The following is a 24,265-nucleotide window of genomic DNA, read 5'->3' as shown; positions in this document are numbered from 1 at the left end:
TGATTGGGTCGAAGAAAATAATATCTTACCATTGGAACAGACCGGTTTCCGCAAGGGGCACGGTACATTAGATAATCTCACCGCCCTTCAGGTGATTTCGGACAAATACATACATGTTCGAGGAGGGGTGATGTTTGCTGCTTTTATTGATTTCTCCACAGCGTTCGACAAAGAAGATCGTCGTACGTTGTGGAGAAAATTAACAGCACTGGGTATGCCATCTCATTTATTGGATCTTGTACGGTCTCTTCATACGAATACCTGGTGTTGTGTGCTTCAAGGTGGAGAAAGGGGTCTCTCTCAACTAATTCCATCCTTGAATGGACTTAAACAGGGTTGCCTTTTGGCCCCATTATTGTTCTCCCTGTACATTGCTGATCTCCCAGCTTCCCTGTCTGCGTGTGCGGGCATTGCCCCGGTTGTGGGGGGTTTTCCTATTTCCTGTTTGCTGTATGCAGACGATATCCTCATCCTAGACTTAACACCTAAGGGCTTGGCTAATCGTCTGCAGGCTTCACATGTATTTGCTGAGTCCCATTTTATGAGGATAAATACTTCTAAAAGTAAAATTATGTGCATTTCAGGAAAAAAGAAATCCAGATCAGAAAATTTTGGATGGTATATAGGTGGCCAGAAATTAGAAGTAGTTAGATCCTATACTTTTTTAGGTAAAATAATCTCGGCCAATTTGAGTGAGAAGCCCCATATCGATCATAGCTCGCGTAAAGCCCTTGCACATGGCAAAGGTTTGTGTTCCCTTTACTTGGCTACAGGGAAAAGACATTTTGCTTGTCTACTGGAGGTGTTTAGGGCAAAAATTCCTGCAACGCTCCTATATGGAATAGAACTTGTAGAGCTGAAGCATTGGGGTTTCTGTCATACAGTTGAAGGAAAACTGTTAAGATCTCTATCTACCCTTAACACAGCTTGTTCGCTGGCCGCATGTAGGCTTGAATTCGGCCTTAGAAGTAGCTGGGTACAGGGATTATGCGCTTTGGTAAGATGGGTGGCATGTTTGGCCAGAGGAGAACCGGGATCATTGAGAGCTCTTCTTAAAGGAGAATTGTTGGGTAGCTTTAAAGAGTTCTCTCAAATAGTTAGGAATTTCAGAAAAGCTGTGACACTTTTAGAGCTGGATGAAAGTACTCTTTTTACACATTCCCCGACTCAGCTAAAAACCTTGCTGAAACAGGCTTCATGGGAACTCTGTTTTAAATTGGATAAGAATGTACTGCAAGAAAAGAAGGGATGTGATCTCCTTTTTAACTCTTATTCTATTAAGCTTGCCCAACCATATGTCACATGGAATATTCCACATGGAGTTCGAAGACTATGGTTTCTCCTAAGATATGATTTATTACCTTTAAATCTCCTTTTATCAAAATGGTATGGATCTTCTCCGGTATGTAACCTATGTAATATGAGTGTTCAGGATCAAACTCATGTGTTGTTTGTATGTCCTGCATTGTGCTCTTTGCAGCTGAAATGGTTAAAGCCGATCTGTCTTCGACTCGGCATTTTTAATGCAAATAACTTTTTGCAGGCTTTGTATTTACCCCCAAATGTAATGTTCTGCTTCTATATTTTTAATTTTCTTAAAGGTTTTTTTAGCTATTTATTAATGAAATATGGAGGTGTCTGCTGTTGATTATTCTTGTCTGATGTTAATTGTTGTAACTGTCTTCTGGTATTTTACTGTATTTTATTCTTTTTGTGTATTTGTATTATGTATTTTATGTGGCCCTCTTTTGAGAGCCAAAACATAATAAAATAAATTTAATTGAAAAAAAATTGAATACCACTCTTGGGGGAAATGACCTATGGCAGGTGAACATGCAGTCCAGAGCTACAAAGGGCTTTCCTTCACAACCCAACAAGGTCTGTTCATGACTGCAAGCAAACCTGCTATGAACATTCACAGGCATAAGGCACCAGCTTTTACCTTCAGAATTTCCACATCTTGTTGCTGAGACTTCTTCTCTAACTCCGCGATGAGGCCCCGGTGGGTAGATTGTGATACCTTCAGTTCAGTCAGTTTCTCTTGTGTCTTCTTCATATTCGCCTCGTGTTCCTTTTCCAGTTTGCTGAGAAGTTGCTGCTTCTCCTTGTCCAGAAACTGCTTCAGCAGCACAAATGTACTAATGATCTTCTCTGTCTGGTTCTTGTAGTTTTCCTTGATTAAAACAATACAGTGTTACAGTGAAAGCTTTATTCGATTTTGTATTTTAAAATCATAAAAGCGTACAAAAAAATGACAGTCATTAAAAATAAATATGTACATTCAAGGATAACATAACTTCAATTTCAAAAAAGACATAACCCCAACCTCAGAGTTCAGTGGTGTGACATGTTATTCAAGGGGTTTATCCCTATCTGGAGTAAAGATACACGGGTTTGTCCTTTAAGGTGAGTAGACTCAAAAGTTACGACAGTTGAACAATGGATCAAATCTGTTGGAAACAGAGAAACTAATACCACTGGGTACCTGGACTTCCCCACCCAACGGGTGGTGGTAGGCTATTGTTGGTCCTGACCGGGGGATATTTGGCATACAGGGATAAAAATCAGGTAGATCCCAAATATGTATTGGGCCATCCCCTTCTTGGGGTGGACAAGATCTTAAGTATGGTGCGATGTTCCGGTTCCTGAATCTAACCAGTACCAAGTCCCCTGAAATGTTTTTTGGTAGTGGGCCCAACCAGCCCACCCTTCTCACACTCAGGATTCCGCCGTCTTTGTCCGGTGGTAGGGGTCTATTTCTTCCCATCCAGAATATAACTTTGTTCAATAGGTCCTGCTGTCTTTCAGCTTTTCCCATCGCGAGTGCTGGTACTCCTGAGAGGACGGACACATATGGCGCGGCTTCTGGCGGGAGGTGTATGTATGGTGCTTTGCGTACTGTCTTGACCTCTGAGGGCCTTGATATAACAGGTTTGAAAGGAGATTTGGAAGTAGTTGAATCTGGGATTGTAGGGGATTGTAGGGTGACTTGCATGCTTTTGTGGATGGCAGTTAGCTTAGCAGTTGGGAAAGTGGTAGTTGGCTGGGGTCGGTTCGATGTTACTGGATTATCGATGGGTTTCAGGATAGCCGTGATTTTGTTCTCTAAACCCGAGAGCCTTTCCCCTATGGCGTTGATTTTTTCTGTTAGTGGGGAAATGATGGTTTTAACAAGTTGTTCAATCTGAGTCAGAAGAGAGATCTGGGAATAAGATATTGATTCATCCAGTTTGACATCAGTCTCCATGGTGGTGGGGAGATTATGAAAAGACAATGCAGGGCTTACCGATGGTTTATGGGATTTGGATTGAGTCCTTTCGGCATTGTCCTCATCATGCTTTCTATTAACGGGTAATAACCATGAAAGTACAGAGGCTTGTGTGTTGACTTTGTTCAATAAAAAGGGGGATTCCTGTGTACTGCCTTTAGTATTTGTAGTACAGGTGCCTTTGGCGAAAAAGGGTGCATCCACACTGACATACTTTGTTTTGCATAGACTGTTTAGTTCATCCCACAGGGACAGGTTATGCATTCTTGAGGAGTTTAGTGGAGGAGATAGCGTACTAGATGGAGAGTAACAAGGACAGTTTATGTCTGTCACATGAACAGTAGGCAGGGAGCTTGTGGTAATCGTTTGGTGCATTTGCACCACTTGACCTGGACACCCATGCGCAGCTGAGCTTGTTCCCCCCTTACAGGGCATGATCAAAGTGAAAATAGTGATGTTACAGAAAAAAGTTAAAATGAAGTGTGTACACTATACCTCCTTTAGCAAAAGTTACAAGGGGGGTGGCCCGTCCCGTCCTAATCGGTCCACTGAGGGCCACAGAGGGCCCGCCCTTTGCCCGGGCTTAGCCCGGCGCTCCCGCGCGCTCCCGCGCAGCGTGGCCAAGAGCGTGTTTTGTAGATGGAAAATGGGACCGGGAGGCGGGGCAGTCAGGGGACGCAGACCAGCTGACAAAGGTCAAGCAGGGACTCCTGGTAATGCGAGTCCCTGCAGCGCTCCACCCCTGATTCCCTCACACCTCTCTCTCCCCAAACAGTGCAGCAAGTCAGTAGGGCGATGGCCCCAGGCGGCGTTACACACCGCGCAGCGGCACCCGCGAAGCGGGTGCGGCAAGGTGTGGCGAAGGGGCTCCTTTCCAGGATACGGAGGGTGCAGCGTCCCAGGTGCAGTTCCCCACGGGCAGGTCCAGGCGTCCGAAATTCAAGGCTCCCCCCAGTGCATGGGATGCCAACTGGTTTTTATGTTTTTGCCGTCCAGGAGGCGGGGCAGTCAGGGGGCGCAGACCAGCTGGCAAAGGTCAAGCAGGGACTCCTGGTAATGCGAGTCCCTGCAGCGCTCCACCCCTGATTCCCTCACACCTCTCTCTCCCCAAACAGTGCAGCAAGTCAGTAGGGCGATGGCCCCAGGCGGCGTTACACACGTGCAGCGGCACCCGCGAAGCGGGTGCGGCAAGGTGTGGCGAAGGGGCTCCTTTCCAGGATACGGAGGGAGCAGCGTCCCAGGTGCAGTTCCCCACGGGCAGGTCCAGGCGTCCGAAATTCAAGGCTCCCCCCAGTGCATGGGATGCCAACTGGTTTTTATGTTTTTGCCGTCCAGGAGGCGGGGCAGTCAGGGGGCGCAGACCAGCTGACAAAGGTCAAGCAGGGACTCCTGGTAATGCGAGTCCCTGCAGCGCTCCACCCCTGATTCCCTCACACCTCTCTCTCCCCAAACAGTGCAGCAAGTCAGTAGGGCAATGGCCCCAGGCGGCGTTACACACCGCGCAGCGGCACCCGCGAAGCGGGTGCGGCAAGGTGTGGCGAAGGGGCTCCTTTCCAGGATACGGGGGGAGCAGCGTCCCAGGTGCAGTTCCCCACGGGCAGGTCCAGGCGTCCGAAATTCAAGGCTTTACCAATTAAACATAGCTTTATAATTTTCGATTTTCTTATTATCCTACAGCTACATGTTATTGCATTTCTCATATTTAGCATGTAACACTGATCTATAACCAAAATTAGAACATTGGAATGTGTAGCACTCCATTGAAGACAATGTAAATGTAAAATGTAAATTGATACTTGTATAGCGCACTACTCACCCTCCACAATGGAGTGCTCCGTGCTTCTACGGGCCGGTAAAGGCCCGCAAAGCAACATTCCAATGTTTTCACAAAGGCCTCTCGGTGCTCAAGGATTTAAATGCCCTCTGGCTATAAGAGGCCTTTGTTTTATTTGTTAGAACATTCTGCCCTCTAGTGGCAGAATGTTCTTATAGCCTTATAACCCTTCGTAGTACTACACTGCACATAACTACTCTTCACTTTCGACACTGGACTCTACGATTTAAAACACATATTTCTTTCTTTTTTAAACATTGACATTCAATAACAAAACCAAAGGTTAAAGCTTAGGTATAGTAAGGAAAACATATTTTCCCAATATAAACCAAGGTTAAACTACACAAACGTGAAAAATTCTAAAGTTATAGTTATAACGTTCATTTACAATGTATCCACCACCTTCAAATCATTATAAGTAGCAGACCTTGTTACACACTCTTTTCAGCTCAATAACCACACAACAATAAGTATAACTCACCACTCTACCAATCACTATGTTGGGAGAATAGTATAATTTGAGAAGTTATAAGTGTTGTTATGAATGCTATGATTTCACATGCTGTAAGTGATGTACTATGCAAAGGTATAAACAGTGCCTGGAAAAAGAAGGAGTTATAGTTAATGTAGTCACACACACATAAAGACATATATACAAGCCCTCACACACATAATCAACCACACATCGCCACACACACACAGCTGCACACATACAACCACACAATGACATACAGGGACCTACACCACACCCTAAATACTCAGAGACTATCCCTTACAACCATATGCACACATATACCCCACAATCCCCCACACACACATATATAACATCCCCATACACTCATATACGCAACCACTCCTGTAGGAAATGGGACCCCCGGCCGGCCAGGACTTGCACCCCAGCCAGTCAGAGACCGCCACTCCTATGTAAAGTCGACCCCTGCTCGCCCTCTAGGTAACGCGGCGCGGGCAGTCAGGCCTATCTCGGAGGACATGTGTGAAGCATTTGCGCACGCACCCACCAACAGCAACATCCCAGGCCTCCCAAAAAAGGAACTCCACACAAAGTATATATGAAAATAGTCTTTGTATTAGGAAGGACACATAGAAACATACACTTTACAATGTGCTCAAGGCACGGCAGGGGTTACCAGGGAAAAGGTACAGAGCAGGGCCAGGGGACCACTGCCCGGAAGGTGCACATGATGGAGTTGGCATTTAGAACATATAACAACTGGGAGCTTCCTCGGACTAGGACTAGAACACATAATCACCAGGAGCTTAGCATTAGAATACGTCACGCCCCGGGGTCTCATAGGACTAGCAATAGAACTCACTCTAACCAGCATAGACATACATGATGCAAGGCACATAACACAACAGAGGCCCCCATCAGCAGGGCAACACATAAGAATTCTCAGCATCCCATTGATAATAGTCAGTAGCGCCCCCTGGGCCAGATGGCCTTCCTGGGGCGAGGGCGCCTTAGAGTCTCGATGTCCAGAGTGGGCTGCCAGGGGCCCGGGGCAAACCTAAACGTGGCAGCGGCCCACGAAGTGCTGGGCCGCTGAGGGGCTTGGACGTAGCCTTGCAGGCTCGGGGGGCCAGGGACACGTGGTGGAGCCTCTCGGGGCTCAGGCAGGGTCAGGGACACGTGGTGGAGCCTCTCGGGGCTCAGGCAGGGTCAGGGACAGGTGGTGGAGCCTCTCGGGGCTCAGGATAGGCAGGAGAGTCCCTCTCGGGGGACTCGCTCTTCCGGGGGCCCCACGGGCCAGGACGGAGCCTCTCGGGGCTAGGGAAACAGGAGGGGGACTGGGAGCCTCGCAGGCTCGGTGGAGCAAAAGTCCAAAAGGGTGGAGCCTTCACGGGCTCAGGGAGAATTGGTGTGGGCAGGCGGGGCCCCCCTCGGGGGACCCGGTATCACTGGGGGCCCCCGGGGCCGTGACGGAGCCTCGCGGGGCTCGGGGACAAGGTTGCGGGCAGGTGAGATCCCCCTCGGGGGACCCGGTATCACTGGGGGCCCAAGGGCCTCTAGGCACAAGTGTGCTCGCACTGGAGGGGAGGGGCGAACACCGACAATGTGCTCCGACGCCCCGCCTCCCCTCCGGCAGCACTCACCGGTCGGTGGCAGACGCGCCGGTCTCTCCTCGCTCTCCAGGGCTCCCTCTTGCTCCTGGGGGCCCCGGGGGGGGAAGCGGCACTTCTCTTGGTGGACGCAGGGGCGCGGAGTTGGCTCCCGCTGCCCCCTGCATCGCTCGTCTCTCGGTGTCTGCACGGCCGTTCCCCGGGGCCGCCGGCCAATCAGAGCGCGGCCCGGGGAAACGTCATTGGGCCAGCCGCCAATCAGAGCGCGGCCCGGGGGCGGGCTTCACGCGGGGTCCCGGGCTGCGGCGGTGAACACAGGGGAAATTGACGAGGGCCCGGCTCCCTCCATAAGGCAGCCAGGAAGGAAATAAAGCGAGGTAGGCACTCGCTGGGGGCTCGGGCCCCCTCCCACGACAGGCAGATGCCGGGTGGGGACCGGCTGGAGGAATAGGGCGCTCCCAGCGCTGGGGGGCAGAACGGCAGCGCCTCGAGGCGCTAGGACAGCAGGAAAGCGCTCTCAAGCGCTAGAGCCATAAAAAGCAGGGTCCATAGGAAGTCCAGGAGTTCAGGGGGAGCACATCAGCTCTTAGAAGGGAAACAGGGACCTCAGCAGTTTAGGAGCAGGCAGGGCCCAGGGAGGCACGCCCTTCCCTGAGCCCAAGCAGCAGCATGACCCTGGCAGGGTCCCAAGCAGGAAGCAGAGAAGAGAGAGAGAAGAGGGCCCACCCTCCTTTTATACAGGAGCTTCCTTTGTCTCCAAAAGGGGCAGGCAGGGAGAGAACCAGCCAGAACTGGTTATAAGGAATTTCAGGTTACTGGCCAGGCCAGGGACACTGGACGCACCCCAGGGGGGTGGAGCCAGCCTGGTGGGGGAAGGCCCGGCCGGCTTCAGCCAATCAGGCGCCAGCACACCTACTGCACACACACACCAAGGTCTAGAAGTGGCACTTCCCTTCTAGTCACACACATGCCGCATACATCATCTTGTAGCATTCAACCTCACGAGCGCACACATACCAAACACGACCCGGCACGCCCCACGCGTCAGGAACTACCCGAGCCACATACATTCCCCATGCATTCCTATGGGAGGCAGGTCTCTCTCACCACACACACACTCAGAAGGGGAATCACCATTCCCCGGACACATATAATAAGCACAAAACTTCAGGGGTGGACCTGCCAGACGGGCCAAGTCCAACACATGCCCCTCCCAGCCCAGACGCAGGGCAGACCAATCACTACCGTGATGGACTTCCCTGCGGCAGGGCGATAGAATGTGGACGCGGCCGCACCGCCGGACCGATAGACATACACAGACTGAAGACATAGGCCCAACCAGGCTACCCACCTGGTACTCCTTAGTTGTCCATGACTAGGACCAGGCCCTAAGCCATCCAGATACCACTGGTCCCTGCTAATCCGAAGTGGGGGGTGGTAACCCCTGGCCCACAATAGCCATTCTCCACTCCCTTTCTCAGTGTAGCCACGACTACCACTGTTCCTTCCACCTAGGGACCGCACCCTCAGGTTTGCCAGAGGTCACGGGCAAGAATGCCCCACCCTACCTCTACTTCTGAGGTTCCGCGTTCTCCCAGGAGAAACACCCTCAGAACACACATTCCTACCAGTCTTGGACTTTCCTCCCTCCACTGGTCTTCCACCTGGGAACTAAGCGTTTAGCTCTCCCCTAAAGCAAGCCACGGCTGAGCCAGCAGGTCTTCCTTGACCGGGATACCACTTAACATAAATTCAGCCAGGGCGACACCTGACGCCTAAAACACAACAAGATGAGCCGCGGCAGCGCCAGCAGGTCTCAGTGTTCAGCTCTCCCCAAGGCAAGCCGCAGCAGCGCTAGCAGGTCTTCCTTGTCCGGGATGCAACTTAACATACATTCAGCCAGGGCGACACCTGACGCCTAAAACACAACAAGAAGCCAGGGCGACACCTGACGCCTAAAACACAACAAGATGAGCCGCGGCAGCGCCAGCAGGTCTCAGTGTTCAGCTCTCCCCAAGGCAAGCCGCGACAGCGCCAGCAGGTCTTCCTTGTCCGGGATACAACTCAACATAAATTCAGCCAGGGCGACACCTGACGCCTAAAACACATTCAGCGGTGTACGGAACACAAGATGCGTCAAACACATTTTAGCGGGGAAAGGGGGGAACACCTGACGCATAAACACATTCAGCGGTGTACGGAACACATGATGCATCAGACCCATTCAGCGGGGTAAGGAAGGACAGGATTATCGTTGATTCAGCAAGCTCCCCATCCCAGAGAACTTACACTCCATTACTCAGCACACCTCAACATTCATCCACACACCGTCCCCTAGACTGGTAAGACAGTTTTCCACCGCCCCTGATTCCTCAACCTGACCTTTGTGGCACAGGTACCATTACTCTAGGGAAGGGACAAGGACCATACACATTTGAACATAACTCCGCAGTCACCACTGGATCCCACCCTTCCAGTGAATCCAGAAAACCATATTGTACTAGGGAGATGATTTACCCTGCCAAGCTAGGGGCACCTAACTAACAGTGTACACGCACACTTTTTCCACAGAACAGACATTTAAGTAACCTTTAAAACTTTCCACAGAACAGGTATTTCTATTAATCATTAAACATTTCCACAGAACAGACATTTCTAGCAACCTGACCTGACCCATGTGGCACAAATACCATTACTCCAGGGAAGGGGCAGGGACCATACACATTGAAAACAATTACGCTGCCACCACTGGATCCCACCCTTCTGGCGAATCCAGAAAACACATTGCACTAGGGAGTTGATCTACCCTCCCGAGCTAGGGCCACCTAACCAGAACACATTTTTCACAGAACGGACATTTAAGTAACCTCTTAAAAACAATAATCTTCTTTCTTTGCGACCATTCACAATGCAGAGTTTTGTGGGGAGGCCAGTTATCGTTGTGGTACTGCGCAAACACAAGTCCGGATCCCACCGCTGCCACCAGTGTAGGAAATGGGACCCCCGGCCGGCCAGGACTTGCACCCCAGCCAGTCAGAGACCGCCACTCCTATGTAAAGTCGACCCCTGCTCGCCCTCTAGGTAACGCGGCGTGGGCAGTCAGGCCTATCTCGGAGGACATGTGTGAAGCATTTGCGCACGCACCCACCAACAGCAACATCCCAGGCCTCCCACAAAAGGAACTCCACACAAAGTAGATATGAAAATAGTCTTTGTATTAGGAAGGACACATAGAAACATACACTTTACAATGTGCTCAAGGCACGGCAGGGGTTACCAGGGAAAAGGTACAGAGCAGGGCCAGGGGACCACTGCCCGGAAGGTGCACATGATGGAGTTGGCATTTAGAACATATAACAACTGGGAGCTTCCTCGGACTAGGACTAGAACACATAATCACCAGGAGCTTAGCATTAGAATACGTCACGCCCCGGGGTCTCATGGGACTAGCAATAGAACTCACTCTAACCAGCATAGACATACATGAGGCAAGGCACATAACACAACAGAGGCCCCCATCAGCAGGGCAACACATAAGAATTCTCAGCATCCCATTGGTAATAGTCAGTAGCGCCCCCTAGGCCAGATGGCCTTCCTGGGGCGAGGGCGCCTTAGAGTCTCGATGTCCAGAGTGGGCTGCCAGGGGCCCGGGGCAAACCTAAACGTGGCAGCGGCCCACGAAGTGCTGGGCCGCTGAGGGGCTTGGACGTAGCCTTGCAGGCTCGGGGGGCCAGGGACACGTGGTGGAGCCTCTCGGGGCTCAGGCAGGGTCAGGGACACGTGGTGGAGCCTCTCGGGGCTCAGGCAGGGTCAGGGACAGGTGGTGGAGCCTCTCGGGGCTCAGGATAGGCAGGGGAGTCCCTCTCGGGGGACTCGATCTTCCGGGGGCCCCACGGGCCAGGACGGAGCCTCTCGTGGCTAGGGAAACAGGAGGGGGACTGGGAGCCTCGCAGGCTCGGTGGAGCAAAAGTCCAAAAGGGTGGAGCCTTCACGGGCTCAGGGAGAATTGGTGTGGGCAGGCGGGGCCCCCCTCGGGGGACCCGGCATCACTGGGGGCCCCCGGGGCCGTGACGGAGCCTCGCGGGGCTCAGGGACAAGGTTGCGGGCAGGTGAGATCCCCCTCGGGGGACCCGGTATCACTGGGGGGCCCCAGGGCCTCTAGGCACAAGTGTGCTCGCGCTGGAGGGGAGGGGCGAGCACCGACAATGTGCTCCGACGCCCCGCCTCCCCTCCGGCAGCACTCACCGGTCGGTGGCAGACGCCCCGGTCTCTCCTCGCTCTCTGGGGCTCCCTCTTGCTCCTGGGGGCCCCGGGGGGGGAAGCGGCACTTCTCTGGGTGGACGCAGGGGCGCGGAGTTGGCTCCCGCTGCCCCCTGCATCGCTCGTCTCTCGGTGTCTGCACGGCCGTTCCCCGGGGCCGCCGGCCAATCAGAGCGCGGCCCGGGGAAACGTCATCGGGCCAGCCGCCAATCAGAGCGCGGCCCGGGGGCGGGCTTCACGCGGGGTCCCGGGCTGCGGCGGTGAACACAGGGGAAATTGACGAGGGCCCGGCTCCCTCGATAAGGCAGCCAGGAAGGAACTAAAGCGAGGTAGGCACTCGCTGGGGGCTCGGGCCCCCTCCCACGACAGGCAGATGCCGGGTGGGCACCGGCTGGAGGAATAGGGCGCTCCCAGCGCTGGGGGGCAGAACGGCAGCGCCTCGAGGCGCTAGGACAGCAGGAAAGCGCTCTCAAGCGCTAGAGCCATAGAAAGCAGGGTCCATAGGAAGTCCAGGAGTTCAGGGGGAGCACATCAGCTCTTAGAAGGGAAACAGGGACCTCAGCAGTTCAGGAGCAGGCAGGGCCCAGGGAGGCACACCCTTCCCTGAGCCCAAGCAGCAGCACGACCCTGGCAGGGTCCCAAGCAGGAAGCAGAGACGAGAGAGAGAAGAGGGCCCACCCTCCTTTTATATAGGAGCTTCCTTTGTCTCCAAAAGGGGCAGGCAGGGAGAGAACCAGCCAGAACTGGTTATAAGGAATTTCAGGTTACTGGCCAGGCCAGGGACACTGGACGCACCCCAGGGGGGTGGAGCCAGCCTGGTGGGGGAAGGCCCGGCCGGCTTCAGCCAATCAGGCGCCAGCACACCTACTGCACACACACACCAAGGTCTAGAAGTGGCACTTCCCTTCTAGTCACACACATGCCACATACATCATCTTGTAGCATTCAACCTCACGAGCGCACACATACCAAACACGACCCGGCACGCCCCACGCGTCAGGAACTACCCGAGCCACATACATTCCCCATGCATTCCTATGGGAGGCAGGTCTCTCTCACCACACACACACTCAGAAGGGGAATCACCATTCCCCGGACACATATAATAAGCACAAAACTTCAGGGGTGGACCTGCCAGACGGGCCAAGTCCAACAACTCCCATACACAGAGATGCAACCACCATCACAATCCAATACACAGAGCCACACTTACACCCTCACAACCTCATATGCACACAGGCATAAGTACACAAACCCACACACACACTCTCTCCCTCTATCAAACACACACAAATGTTGGGGAGTTTTTAAAAAAGATACAGAGACACTCACACAACCACACAATCCAATACATACAGTCACCCACGCATTGACACACTCATACAATCCTCACACAAACTCATCCCTACAATGACACACACACAGATAGCTACACAACCCTTCCAGACACTTACAGAGAGAATACCACAGAACGCGCACCCACACATACAACCACACAATGCCACACCCACAGAACATCATTACACACTCATACTCACTACCGACCCAAAAAATCACTACCGTCATAGTACAGTCATAGTAGCAGCTACTGCTTTCAGCCAGCCAGGTAAAGCTGAAGTCACTGGTTCAAAGTGGCAGAGAAATACGCCTCTGGACGTCGGCTCTGTCCATGTCTTTGAGTCAAAACTGAAAGTGCACAACTCTCTCTTTCACAACAGAATAATGCAAATCATTTAGTATATTCTGGCATTCCCAAAGCTGGCGCCTCACACAGACAAGTTTGCAGCAACTCTACGGTTCACCAACAACAGATACTCCACTACCATATACTCACCTGGGCCCATAAAACTCACAGTGAACAAACCGCTGGTGGCTCAAGTTTTAATATATTTTCACAAACTGTTTAGGATTCGTTTTATTCAATACCTCTGTTCAATTTTCAACTAAACCTTCGCAGATCAACAACTTCTTTCTTCTGGTCGATGGACCATCAGTTGAAACTAGTTGATGGCGATAATTAACATAAACAAACTTTCTATACTTTAAGAAAATCACCAGAGGAGGAGCTATGACGGCAAACAAGATGGCTGCTTAGGTTCCCGGCTCCGCCGATCTCCGTATTCTGCTGCATGATCCAGGACAATATCCTGACCTTACGCCCAGCCTCTGCTTGTTTGAAGTGTTCCTCACTCTGATGGCAAAATCCTGAAGTTTTTATCTGCTGATTTAACGAACTTATATCGAGTTGAAGATCGTGGCCTGTTCCAGCGGTGAAGCCGGGGCCTCGAGTATCTGCAAGGCCGGGCTGCAGTGCAACAACATCGGCTGGGAACCTTGGCAGGGTCTGGTCGATCGCAGTGGAGACTTCATCTATGCCCGAATTTGTTGGCGATTGTTTTCATATCCCAGCATCGAGAGAGAGGTGACCTGCTTGCTGACTGAGGGTGGGGATCCCCGTCCCGCGGACCCGACATAGATTCCTGGCGGGGCTCGGCGGGTCGGGACCCCGGCCTGCGGTGTTCCGCTGGGTCACCGCGGCTGTGGATAACGACGGGTCACCGTCCACGCTTACCCTCTCGTGATCCTGTTCGCTACCCCCGAAAATGCCAGTTTCACCCGGGGAGCTGATCGTGACTGGTACCGAACTTGATAATATGGACCGAACGACATCAGGGCTAACGTTAAGGTCAATACTGTCAGAACTTTGGGCGTTTCACTCGCAAATGGATGTGTCCTTGACTAAAATGGATGCATGCCTAACTGGGATTCTGCTCGAGGTACCGGACCCTGCCCTACGGTTGAATCAGCAATCTACAGCCATTCAAGCAGTGGCCATTTTGACTTTGTGCGAGGACCCCTTGAGGGAACGAGTAGGGAAGCGAATATCGGAACCAACGGATGGCGCTCTGGAAGATTGTGTCCCCGAGGCCGTGAGTGTGTCACTGTACATTACATCACCATTGACTTTGGAAGTATCGTGTGGCGTTCCCCCCACGGAGACCTGTGCCATAGACTCTTCCCTCATCGTGTGGTGGTCTCTCCCTCCTTTGGAGATTCTACGATCCCGGGGCGAGAAACATCGTGATGGTCCAGCGAGGGGAAGGAAACTTTCAGTGCTTGAACTTTTAGTAGAGTTATCAGCTACAAGTGGTAATGGATTGACTTTCAATGGCTTCCTTCTCATTTATGACTTGCATGTGTGCTCATGGGTCTCGCTGAGGAGGGTTTGTGTGCTGGTTCGGAAGGGTCAGGGTTAAGTCCATTGCATCGGGACGATTTGGAACTACTGTTATTGATGCCTGAATTGCAACCGTTTGATTTAAGAGGCTGGGCGGTGTATCACGGTACCCCCTTTGTAGGAGTAGCTCTACATCCGTCCTTTGCGACAGGGGGGATCTGTGTTAGGCGGGGGGACTAAGGGGTCGGGAACATCGTATGATTATGCCCTCCTCCATTCTTCTTTTTCCTTCTTTTAGGGTTTCGGTTAATGGGGTGACAGGCACGCTGCTAGTGGGGTTAGGCTATAGCCATCGGCAGGGGTGCAGGGTGGGGGGTTGGAGTTTTTTTTTTTTATTTTGCCTTTCTTATTTTCTATGGCCTTTCTTTTCTCCCTTCCCTTTATTCCTTTAGGATCAGTATGGTTTGTGCTCTATTTTGACTCATTGAGATCTGGTATTTAGTGCCCTTGCTTTCTACGTTAAGTCGAACTTTGGGTGGGCAGGCCCTGAGAACTGGTGTCTACGAAAATGTATATTGCTCTGTTGTTTTCTCTGAATCGTAAGTCTTAACGCCAGAGTCCCATGAATGGCTGTTTTTATCTGCATATCCTGTTTTCTTGGCCTGTCCCCCGTATCCTATTGTTAGATTGTATGGCACCTGATCCGCTCTTTTAAATAATATAAAATGAAACCTTTATTATCTCCTGTAATTTATCAATGCGTTCTAGTACAAGATCCATTCTGAATCGCTGCCGGACCTCAAGGTTGTCGGCTGAGGAGCTGTGTTATATTTTGATACATCAGGTTTCACTTCTGTTTAGCGGCCGGCCCCTGTGGTTGTAGGCCCGTACTTGTACCTTATGAATGCTGCAATAAAGGTTTAAAAAAAAAAAAAATCACCACAGACTCAAGAAGTTTTCAAATCTGTATCTAAAATTATAGTTGCATGGGAACAATCTTAATACAGTGCAGTCACTATCATTCATAGGAGAGAAAATTCAATTAATAAACACAATACATTTATCTCTGACTCACGCAATGATTGATGCCGGAAAGGGAGAAGACAGGGAGAAAAGATTAAAACATTAGCAAGTAACAGAAAATTATATTTACCAAGGATCGTGTGGAACACCAGCCCCCTGGCCAAAGGGCTGGTGGGGGTCCCCTGAGATAGATTTCAGGAGACAAAGACTTCTGGACAGGAATCAGGACAGGATAGTTACCCTCTCTAAGATACAGACGGTTGTGCCGCACCCCTCTCTGACACTCTCTTCCTCCTCGAGATTCTTCAGCAATCTTTGAATCTAACCCAAATTAATTTAGGATAGAAAGTTCTGCTTCAGGTTCTGCAATCGATTCTTGATCAGAAACATAGCATCAGCTTCTCTCCCCAGCTTTCAGCATGTCTCCATTCACAGCATTCAGTTCTCAGCCCTCAGTTCTGACTAACTAACAAAAGCTATCTTAATTATACCTTTCGTTCTGCATGTTCCACCAATTAATGTTTCAATATCAGGAAAATACGAAATTTGATTGGTCCGGCAAAGGGGGGGTCTTCCTCACTCCATGCTTACATGTCCCAAAATGTAGTCAAACCATTGTTCGCAAACCCAACCCCTTACTTTTTATTATTAAATTGTATTCCCATGTACTACATGTATCCATATGCAACATTAAAACATTATAATGAATAGAACAGTTCACTGCTGAACTTTGCACCATCCGTTCCCAGGCTGTGGCACTCGTTCTTGGCTTTCTTTCAACTGCTGTGTCATTGACCTTCATGACTTCCTCAGTGGGCATGCACAGACTTTGCGTCATTCAGCTTATTCAGTTATGCAAGACAGGCCCAAATACGCACTAATGATAAAAGTCAAAAGACAGATGTTAATTTCTCAAAATAAGTGTTTGCACTGTATACCACCCACTTCTACTATATTCCTTTTTATTAGGTCTCGGACTAGCGTCCCACTGTGCAGCATTGTGGGTGGAGCTCTGAGATTTAATGTTTTCTAGATGTTTTCTACAGTCGGGCTTGAACCCGCCCCTCTTCTCCATTGGCTGGCTTCCTAAATGGAGGCCAGCCATTGGAGGAGAGGGGCGTCACTCCATTCAAGCCCTGTCTTTTCCAGATTCGGGGGCGTTTCTCTCTCATCTTTTGCTTTTTTTAAACCCAGACCCTTTTCTAGTGGACGTTACACCCTCCCTCTTGCCGAGGTCCCAGTCTATTCCTCCTGTAATGTACCTTTTGCTACCTCTTGTATTTTGTTTGCTCACAATTGTCACTTTTGCCTCATGTAACTTAACGTCTGCTTTTGTAATTTGTTCACTCGTAATCTTCTCATGTATCATTACTGTTCCTCTTGTGAAGCACTCTGACGCACCGCCTGCAGTGACCTGAAGGGGCCGCCGCGCTGCCCGCGGCGACCCGGAAGTGCTTCCCCCCAGGACCCAGAAGTACAGGCAGCCAAGCAGGAAGCAGCGGGAGCCTACCCCGTGCTCCTGCGCCCAGGCGGAGAGTCGCCGGTGAGCCAGCAGCCCAGGAGAGGAGCCGCCGCCTGGAGGAGCAGGCGGGGCTTCGGTGTCACCAGGAGAGAGAGCCGGGCAGCAACAGCACCCGCCGCACCAGGAGAGCCGGTGAGTGAGGCCCCAGGATTCATTTCTGTTTGTTTTAGAGGAGGAGGGCCTCAGGGCACATTGTCGGTGCCCGCTCCCCCTCCTGCGGATGCTAGCGTCGCGTGGGCAAGATCGACTTGGAGGGAGTCCCAGAGCGAGACTCCGACGTTGTTTAAATCTCTTGTCGGAGTGTGTTTTGCATTTAAACTACACAAGCCAACTCTCTGAAATGAAAAACAAACCCACATCAAACTATTTGTCAAGGCAACGTAAACTCAAGCAGATTACGCATATTCTCTCTACCACTTGACCTAGTGACTCAGCATAACCCATCAAATGGCCTGTACATACACCTGGCCACTGTGCAAAAAGCTGAAACTTGGTTAAACACCTTCACTCAGAAGCTGTTGGAGACGGTGCACAGTAACTCTATAAAGTATTTTTTACCTGAGGCTCTATGGTAGGTTTTAGAGCCTCCATTACATAGGACTTGTATCCTTAAAACTAGCATCTATTGTTATAGGATAGCCTACATCATTGAGGTAAACATACTAAAAATAAATAGCATCTGATTGTATAAGTGACTAGCAGCCCTCCCCAGCGTTGCCCGGGGCAGAAGGGGGCTGGGGGCCGCATCACGGCTTAACTTTTGTTAATGCGCACGAGACTTGAATCGTCATGCACATTGTGACTCAGTAGCTTGTATATATATTTACAGATTCCACAGTCGATTAGCCACCCGAAGTATTCCTCAGTAAGGCGTTTATCTTCGTGCCTTCTGTGCACTCCCGCCCTGGCCCCTGACATTGCCCAGACCGCCTCCCGCCTCGCCTTTGCCTTACCTGAGCCGCCGCTCCTCCCCGCGCTCCGGACTTCACTGCCACTCCTCACCGCTCGTCACCGCTCCTCCCCGCCTGTCGTCATCACACATGTGTAGGTCGCAGTCGCCGCTACGTCCCGGCCGGCGCTACTTTATGTTCATCTACACACCCTGACATTTTCAACAATGTATCGGGTGTGTAGATTGGCGCTGTCGTTCCCGAGTTTACCTGGCTCAAAGGTGCAAGTTGTCTCTTTATAATAGTAGTATAGATACACCAGTGGGGAAATGGCAAGAATCCAAGAATATCTTCATCCACTTTGTCCTCATTACTTTATTACCCTTCCGAGATGCTTCCCAGGCTTGATTTCTTAATCGAAAAGTATTACTATCCCTATCACCCCTATTTAATCACTTTATTCATAATCCTTTGTGACTGAATTACCAAAACTAAGAATAATTGCTGCACACTTGCCTTTTTATATATCTGCTCCTCACAATGTAAAGAAAGTATTTGGATTCCTGCTCCTCTTTTTATGGTGACAAGTATTATAAGCACTGTGCCATGTCATTTTGTTTTCAAAGGAATCCGTTTTTATGTCTGATGCTTCAAAGGCCCATCCCTTTCATGAAATCGTGACTGTGGTTTCATCTGATGATTATGAGATAATATCCTGGAATGGCCATCTGTCGTTTCCATTCATCGGAAGGTGGTACTTTGACCAGCATTAAATTGGGTAACAGAACCTGTTACATATAGCGCTTAGATGTTCGGCGCTATATAAAACACATTATTATGACGTGTGTGAATACGAGTTGGCTTCTTTCTTACTGAATTTACCCGCCCCCATCAATTCACCGCAAACATTGAAAGAAATCAGTGGCAGAGACAGGTTCATTAACAAATTAAGAGAGCAATCAGCGAGGCTTTGTGTGTATCCCTGAGATAAAAAAAAGAGGCAACAGCAGTCTTTGACTCCTTAATGGGGTTATAGGGTTCTTATCTGCCCTGTGCCTCTGCTAATCAGACAGATAAGGGAGGTGGGATCGATTGTCTGGGCTCCAGGATGCGGGAGGGTGGGGGTGGCGGTGTCTGGGTAGGGAGCGCTGCGGCTTTGGGGGTTTTTCTGTCGATATTTGGGCGCGCAGTGTACACAGCCATCAATTAATGGCATTTAGATTCGGAACCGCTTAATATCTTCTGATGGGGCGATTGTACGAGGCCGTCAGCACTCTGCTGTGGACTCTTTCCACCTCTCCGTGTATGGGGGAAATCGGACGGGGCAAGGAGAGTGTTTTGCTGTTTTAATAAAGACATAAAGTGATAATTTCTCGTTGCCGCTTGCATTCTGACCATTCTCCCGTGTGTGGGTCATTTCTCTGTGTTATGAAAATTGTCGTTTACCTGTTTCTGCAGTTTGTGAGGGAGAAGGTTATTTGGTATGACAAGGTTTTCTCTTTCAATCCACCATTGGAAATGTTGTCCATAGTTCTGTCATTGCACTTAGTCAAACGTAATGGTGTTCGAGTGAGGCAGTCTACCGCTCGTCACCGCTCCTCCCCGCCGGTCGTGTCGTCATCACGCACGTCTAGGTCTCGTCAGCGCTACGTCCCGGCCGGCGCTACGTTCAGGGGACTACTTTGTTTTTAAACTTAATTTTTTAAATGTACGTTTTTTTTTTAATTTATAACTCCTATGTCCTTCTACACACCCTGACATTTTCAACAATGTATCGGGTGTGTAGATTGGCGCTGTGGTTCCCGAGTTTACCTGGCTCAAAGGTGCAGGTTCTCTCTTTATAATAGTAGTATAGATATGAACTTGCAGGTCCCGCTCCAGTGACTGTCACTATGTAAACTTGGTGATTATGCAGGACCCTCTCTCGAGACGGCCTCTAACTGGAGCATCCAGTCTTTTCACACACACTTACTGTTGCTCTTTACAGCTTCCATCAGCTCTTCCTTAACACCCACATCCCGGCGATGTTCGTCCAGGGTCAGTAGGAACTTGAGCTGCGCGCTGCGCAGGTCCGGGTTTTTGTGGAGCCGCTCTTCTTCCAGATTTTCCAGCGGCATCTCTGCGGATGAGAAGAAGCCACTCTAGAGCAGACTGACACCGCAAGTGTAGCGGCGCCGGAAGCGCTTCGATGCACTTTCTGTGCGACCCGACCTTTTGTTGCTGGAATGCAAAAAAAATGCTTCTGGAAACCAATTTGAAGACTATGGCAGGTAGATCCGCATGCCGAGAATGGGTTGGCCTGAAATCTGCAGTTTCATTGGGCTTCTGTAGTTGTCATGATAAGAGTGGGGCGGTGCGAGGAAATTAGCGCTGAAAAAACTAGCAGGAAATTAAATGAATGAGTGTGGTTGTAAGGGGATAACGCGATAGAGGAAAGGGTGGGGTTGGGGAGAGGAGAGGCGTGGAATCTTTCCTTCTGTATCAAGTAGAGAAGTAGTCAGAGCTCGAGTCGAGGTACCACTTTATTTTTTTTTAATTTATGCATTTTTATATAGCGCAGACTTTACCCGAAGGCGTCAGAGCGCTTCACAATAGGAACAGAACTGATACATGAGGAGAACATTACACGTGAACAGATTACAAAAGCAGACATTAAGTTACATGAGGTAAAAGTGACAATTGTGAGCAAACAAAATACATGAGGTAGCAAACAGTGCACAGGACGAAAAAGTGACAAGTGTGCAGGTTACACGAGAAAACAAAGTACAATTAGAGGTATAATACTGCAATATATGCTAGACTCTCAGGCACAAGAACAAACGTTACGTAGGCAATGGTGTCACTTGTGCAAGTATCAAAGGCAAACAAAATGTGAGAGGTAGCAAACAGAGTGTTACAAGAGAAATGTGGTGTGTGCACGTTACAAAAGAGTACCAAACACAGCTACAAGGATAATACTTCAATAAATGGCAAACACTCCAACCACGGGAACACATTGGGAAGGCACTTCCATAGTCAATGAGAATAGAATTTTCAGTAATGGGAGGTCTTCTTTCAGATAATAGAGAGGACGTGAATTACTTTTGTAGGTGTCTTTGGAGGAGGAGAACTTTGAGGTCCGTTTTGAAGGCCTGGGAGGAGGCGGTGGTCCGGAGCTGAGGCGGAAGGGAGTTCCAGATTCTCAACGCGGGTGGACGGCGTCCCCCCACTTATTTTACCGGGAGCTCTATAACTGGAGCCACACATTCACTCTTTGGCCTCTCTGGGGCAAGATCGGAGCCCATTCAGAACGCTGCTCACACGCTGGTTTCTCTGGTGCAATCGCATCTAAGGGGTGAGCTAGGGGAGGCAATGATGGTGCAAGCCATCTTTTGTGACATCCCTTCCTGTCGTGACGTCAGCGTCCCCACTTCTTTTTTAGGTCTCGGCTGCGAAAGGTTGCGCTTGCCTAGTCTCGCTGGCTTGAATTTATGTTTTTAGGTATTTTTAGGTATGGGGCTTGAACACGCCCCTCTTCTCCATTGGCTGGCTTCCTAAACGGAGGCCAGCCATTGGAGGAGAGGGGCATCACTCTGTTCAAGCCCCGTCTTTTCCAGATTCGGGGGCGTTTCGCTAAACTTTTTATTTTTTAAGCCCCGTCCGTGTTCTAGTGGTGGGCGTTTTTTTTTTTTATATACAGCTGTTTTCGTTTCTTTGTTGCCTGGATGTACGGAGCGATTTTCGGGCAGGTAAGCTATTTTGTCGCTTGCTCCCCTGCCCCCTCAATCGTTGTGCTTGCTCCCACCCCATCGTTGGTTGTGCTTGCTGTCCTGCCCCCCCTCATTGGTTGTGCTTGCTGTCCTGCCCCCCCCTCGTTGGTTGTGCTTGCTGTCTTGCCCCCCCTCGTTGATTGTGCTTGCTGTCCCCCCCCCTCGTTGGTTGTGCTTGCTGTCCTGCCCCCCCCCTGTTGGTTGTGCTTGCTGTCCTGCCGTCACCCCTCGTTGGTTGTGCTTGCTGTCCTGCCCTCACCCCTCGTTGGTTGTGCTTGCTGTCCTGCCCCCCTGTTGGTTTTGCTTTCTGTCCTGCCCCCCTCGTTGGCTGTGCTTGCTGTCCTGCCCCCCCCCCCTCGTTGGTTGTGCTTGCTTGTGATCCGTTTTTTGTGCCTCTCTGCCCTGCTTATGATCCTGTTTGTGCCTCTGTGCCCTACTTGTGCCTCTGTTCCCTGCGTGTGCCTCTGCTCCCAGCTTGTGCCTCTGTTACTGCTTGTGTCCTCTGTTCCCTGCTTGTGCCTCTGTTCCCTGCTTGTGCCTCTGTTCCCTGCTTGTGATCCGGTTCTTGTGCCTCTGTGCCCTGCTTGTGATCCGGTTTTTGTGCCCTGCTTGTGATCTGGTTTTTGTGTTGCTCCCCGGACCCCCCCCACCCTCGTTGGTTGTGCTTGTTGTCCTGCCCCCCCTCGTTGGTTGTGCTTGCTGTCCTGCCCCCCCCTCGTTGGTTGTGCTTGCTGTCCTGCCCCCCCTCACTGGTTGTGCTTGCTGTCCTGCCCCCCCTTCGTTGGTTGTGCTTGCTATCCTGCCCCCTCTCGTTGGTTGTGCTTGCTGTCCCGCCCCCCCTCGTTGGTTGTGCTTGCCTGTGATCCGGTTTTTGTGCCTCTGTGCCCTGCTTGTGCCTCTGTTCCCTGCTTGTGTCTCTGTTCCCTGCTTGTGATCCGGTTTTTGTGCCTCTGTGCCCTGCTTGTGAACCGGTTTTTGTGCCTCTGTGCCCTGCTTGTGATCCGGTTTTTGTGCCCTGCTTGTGATCCGGTTTTTGTATTGCTCTCCTGCCCCTGCACCCTTGTTGGTTGTGCTTGCTCTCCTGACCCCCCCACACCCTTGTTGGTTGTGCTTGCTGTCCTGCCCCCCCTCGTTGGTTGTGCTTGCTGTCCTGCCCCCGCCCTCGTTGGTTTTTGTGCCTTTCTGCCCTGCTTGTGATCCTGCTTGTGCCTCTGTGCCCTGCTTGTGCCTCTGTTCCCTGCGTGTGCCTCTGCTTGTGCCTCTGTTCCCTGCTTGTGCCTCTGTTCCCCGCTTGTGCCTCTATTCCCTGCTTGTGCCTCTGTGCCCTGCTTGTGATACGGTTTTTGTGCCCTGCTTGTGATCCGGTTTTTGTGTTGCTCTCCTGCCCCTGCTCTCTCGTTGGTTGTGCTTGCTCTCCTAACCCCCCCACCCTCGTTGGTTGTGCTTGCTTTCCTGCCCCCCCTCGTTGGTTGTGCTTGCTGTCCTGCCCCTCCCTCGTTGGTTGTGCTTGCTGTCCTGCCCCCCCACCCTTGTTGGTTGTGCTTGCTGTCCTGCCCCCCCCCCCCTCGCTGGTTGTGCTTGCTGTCCTGCCCCCCCTCGTTGGTTGTACTTGCTGTCCTGCCCCCCCCTCATTGGTTGTGTTTGCTGTCCTGCCCCCCGCCCCCCCTCGTATCTTTGTTGCCAGGATGTACGGAGCGATTTTAGGGCATGTAAGCTATTTTGACGCTTGCTCCTCTGCCCCCTCGTTCGTTGTGCTTGCTCCCACCCCCTCGTTCGTTGTGCTTGCTCCAACCCCCTCGTTGGTTGTGATTGCTGTCCTGCCCCCCCCTCGTTGGTTGTGCTTGCTGTCCTGCCCCCCGTTGGTTGTGCTTGCTGTCCTGCCCCCCCTTCGTTGGTTGTGCTTGCTGTCTTGCCACCCCTCGGTTGTGCTTGCTGTCCTGCCCCCCCTCGTTGGTTGTGATTGCTTTCCTGCCCCCACCACTCGTTGGTTGTGCTTGCTGTCCTGCCTCCCCTCATTGGTTGTGCTTGCTGTCCTGCCCCCCCCCCCCTCGTTGGTAGTGCTTGCTGTCCTGCCCCCCCACCTCGTTGGTTGTGTTTGCTTGTGATCCGGTTTTTGTGCCTCTATGCCCTGCTTGTGATCCTGCTTGTGCCCCTGTGCCCTGCTTATGCCTCTGTTCCCTGAGTGTGCCTCAGCTCCCTGCTTGTGCCTCTGTTCCCTGCTTGTGCCTCTGTTCCCTGCTAGTGCCTCTGTTCCTTGCTTGTGCCTCTGTTCCCTGTGTGTGATCCGGTTCTTGTGCCTCTGTGCCCTGCTTGTGATCCGGTTTATGTGCCTCTGTGCCCTGCTTGTGATCCAGGTTTTGTGCCCTGCTTGTGATCTGGTTTTTGTGTTGCTCTCCTGACCCCCCTCCCACCCTTGTTAGTTGGGCTTGCTGTTCTGCCACCCCCTCGTTGGGTGTGCC

General features: G+C 51.2%; 1 protein-coding gene across 1 annotated transcript in view; it reads right to left on the bottom strand.

The window, feature by feature from the left end:
• LOC147668903 (E3 ubiquitin-protein ligase TRIM17-like) overlaps positions 1-24,265 on the bottom strand; it is a gene marked incomplete at its 5' end in the record, with an annotated part of 400,957 nt that overhangs the window by 97,267 nt on the left and 279,425 nt on the right. Inside the window, one exon of the mRNA XM_086948368.1 lies at positions 1,943-2,173. Coding sequence (XP_086804494.1) covers positions 1,943-2,173 — 231 coding nt within the window. The remainder of the gene's footprint in view (positions 1-1,942; positions 2,174-24,265) is intronic.

The sequence above is a fragment of the Lissotriton vulgaris genome, unplaced genomic scaffold (assembly GCF_964263255.1).
Source record: "Lissotriton vulgaris unplaced genomic scaffold, aLisVul1.2 SCAFFOLD_1102, whole genome shotgun sequence".
In the NCBI taxonomy this organism is placed as follows: Eukaryota; Metazoa; Chordata; class Amphibia; order Caudata; family Salamandridae; genus Lissotriton; species Lissotriton vulgaris.
This window is presented reverse-complemented; position numbering and strand designations above follow the sequence as displayed.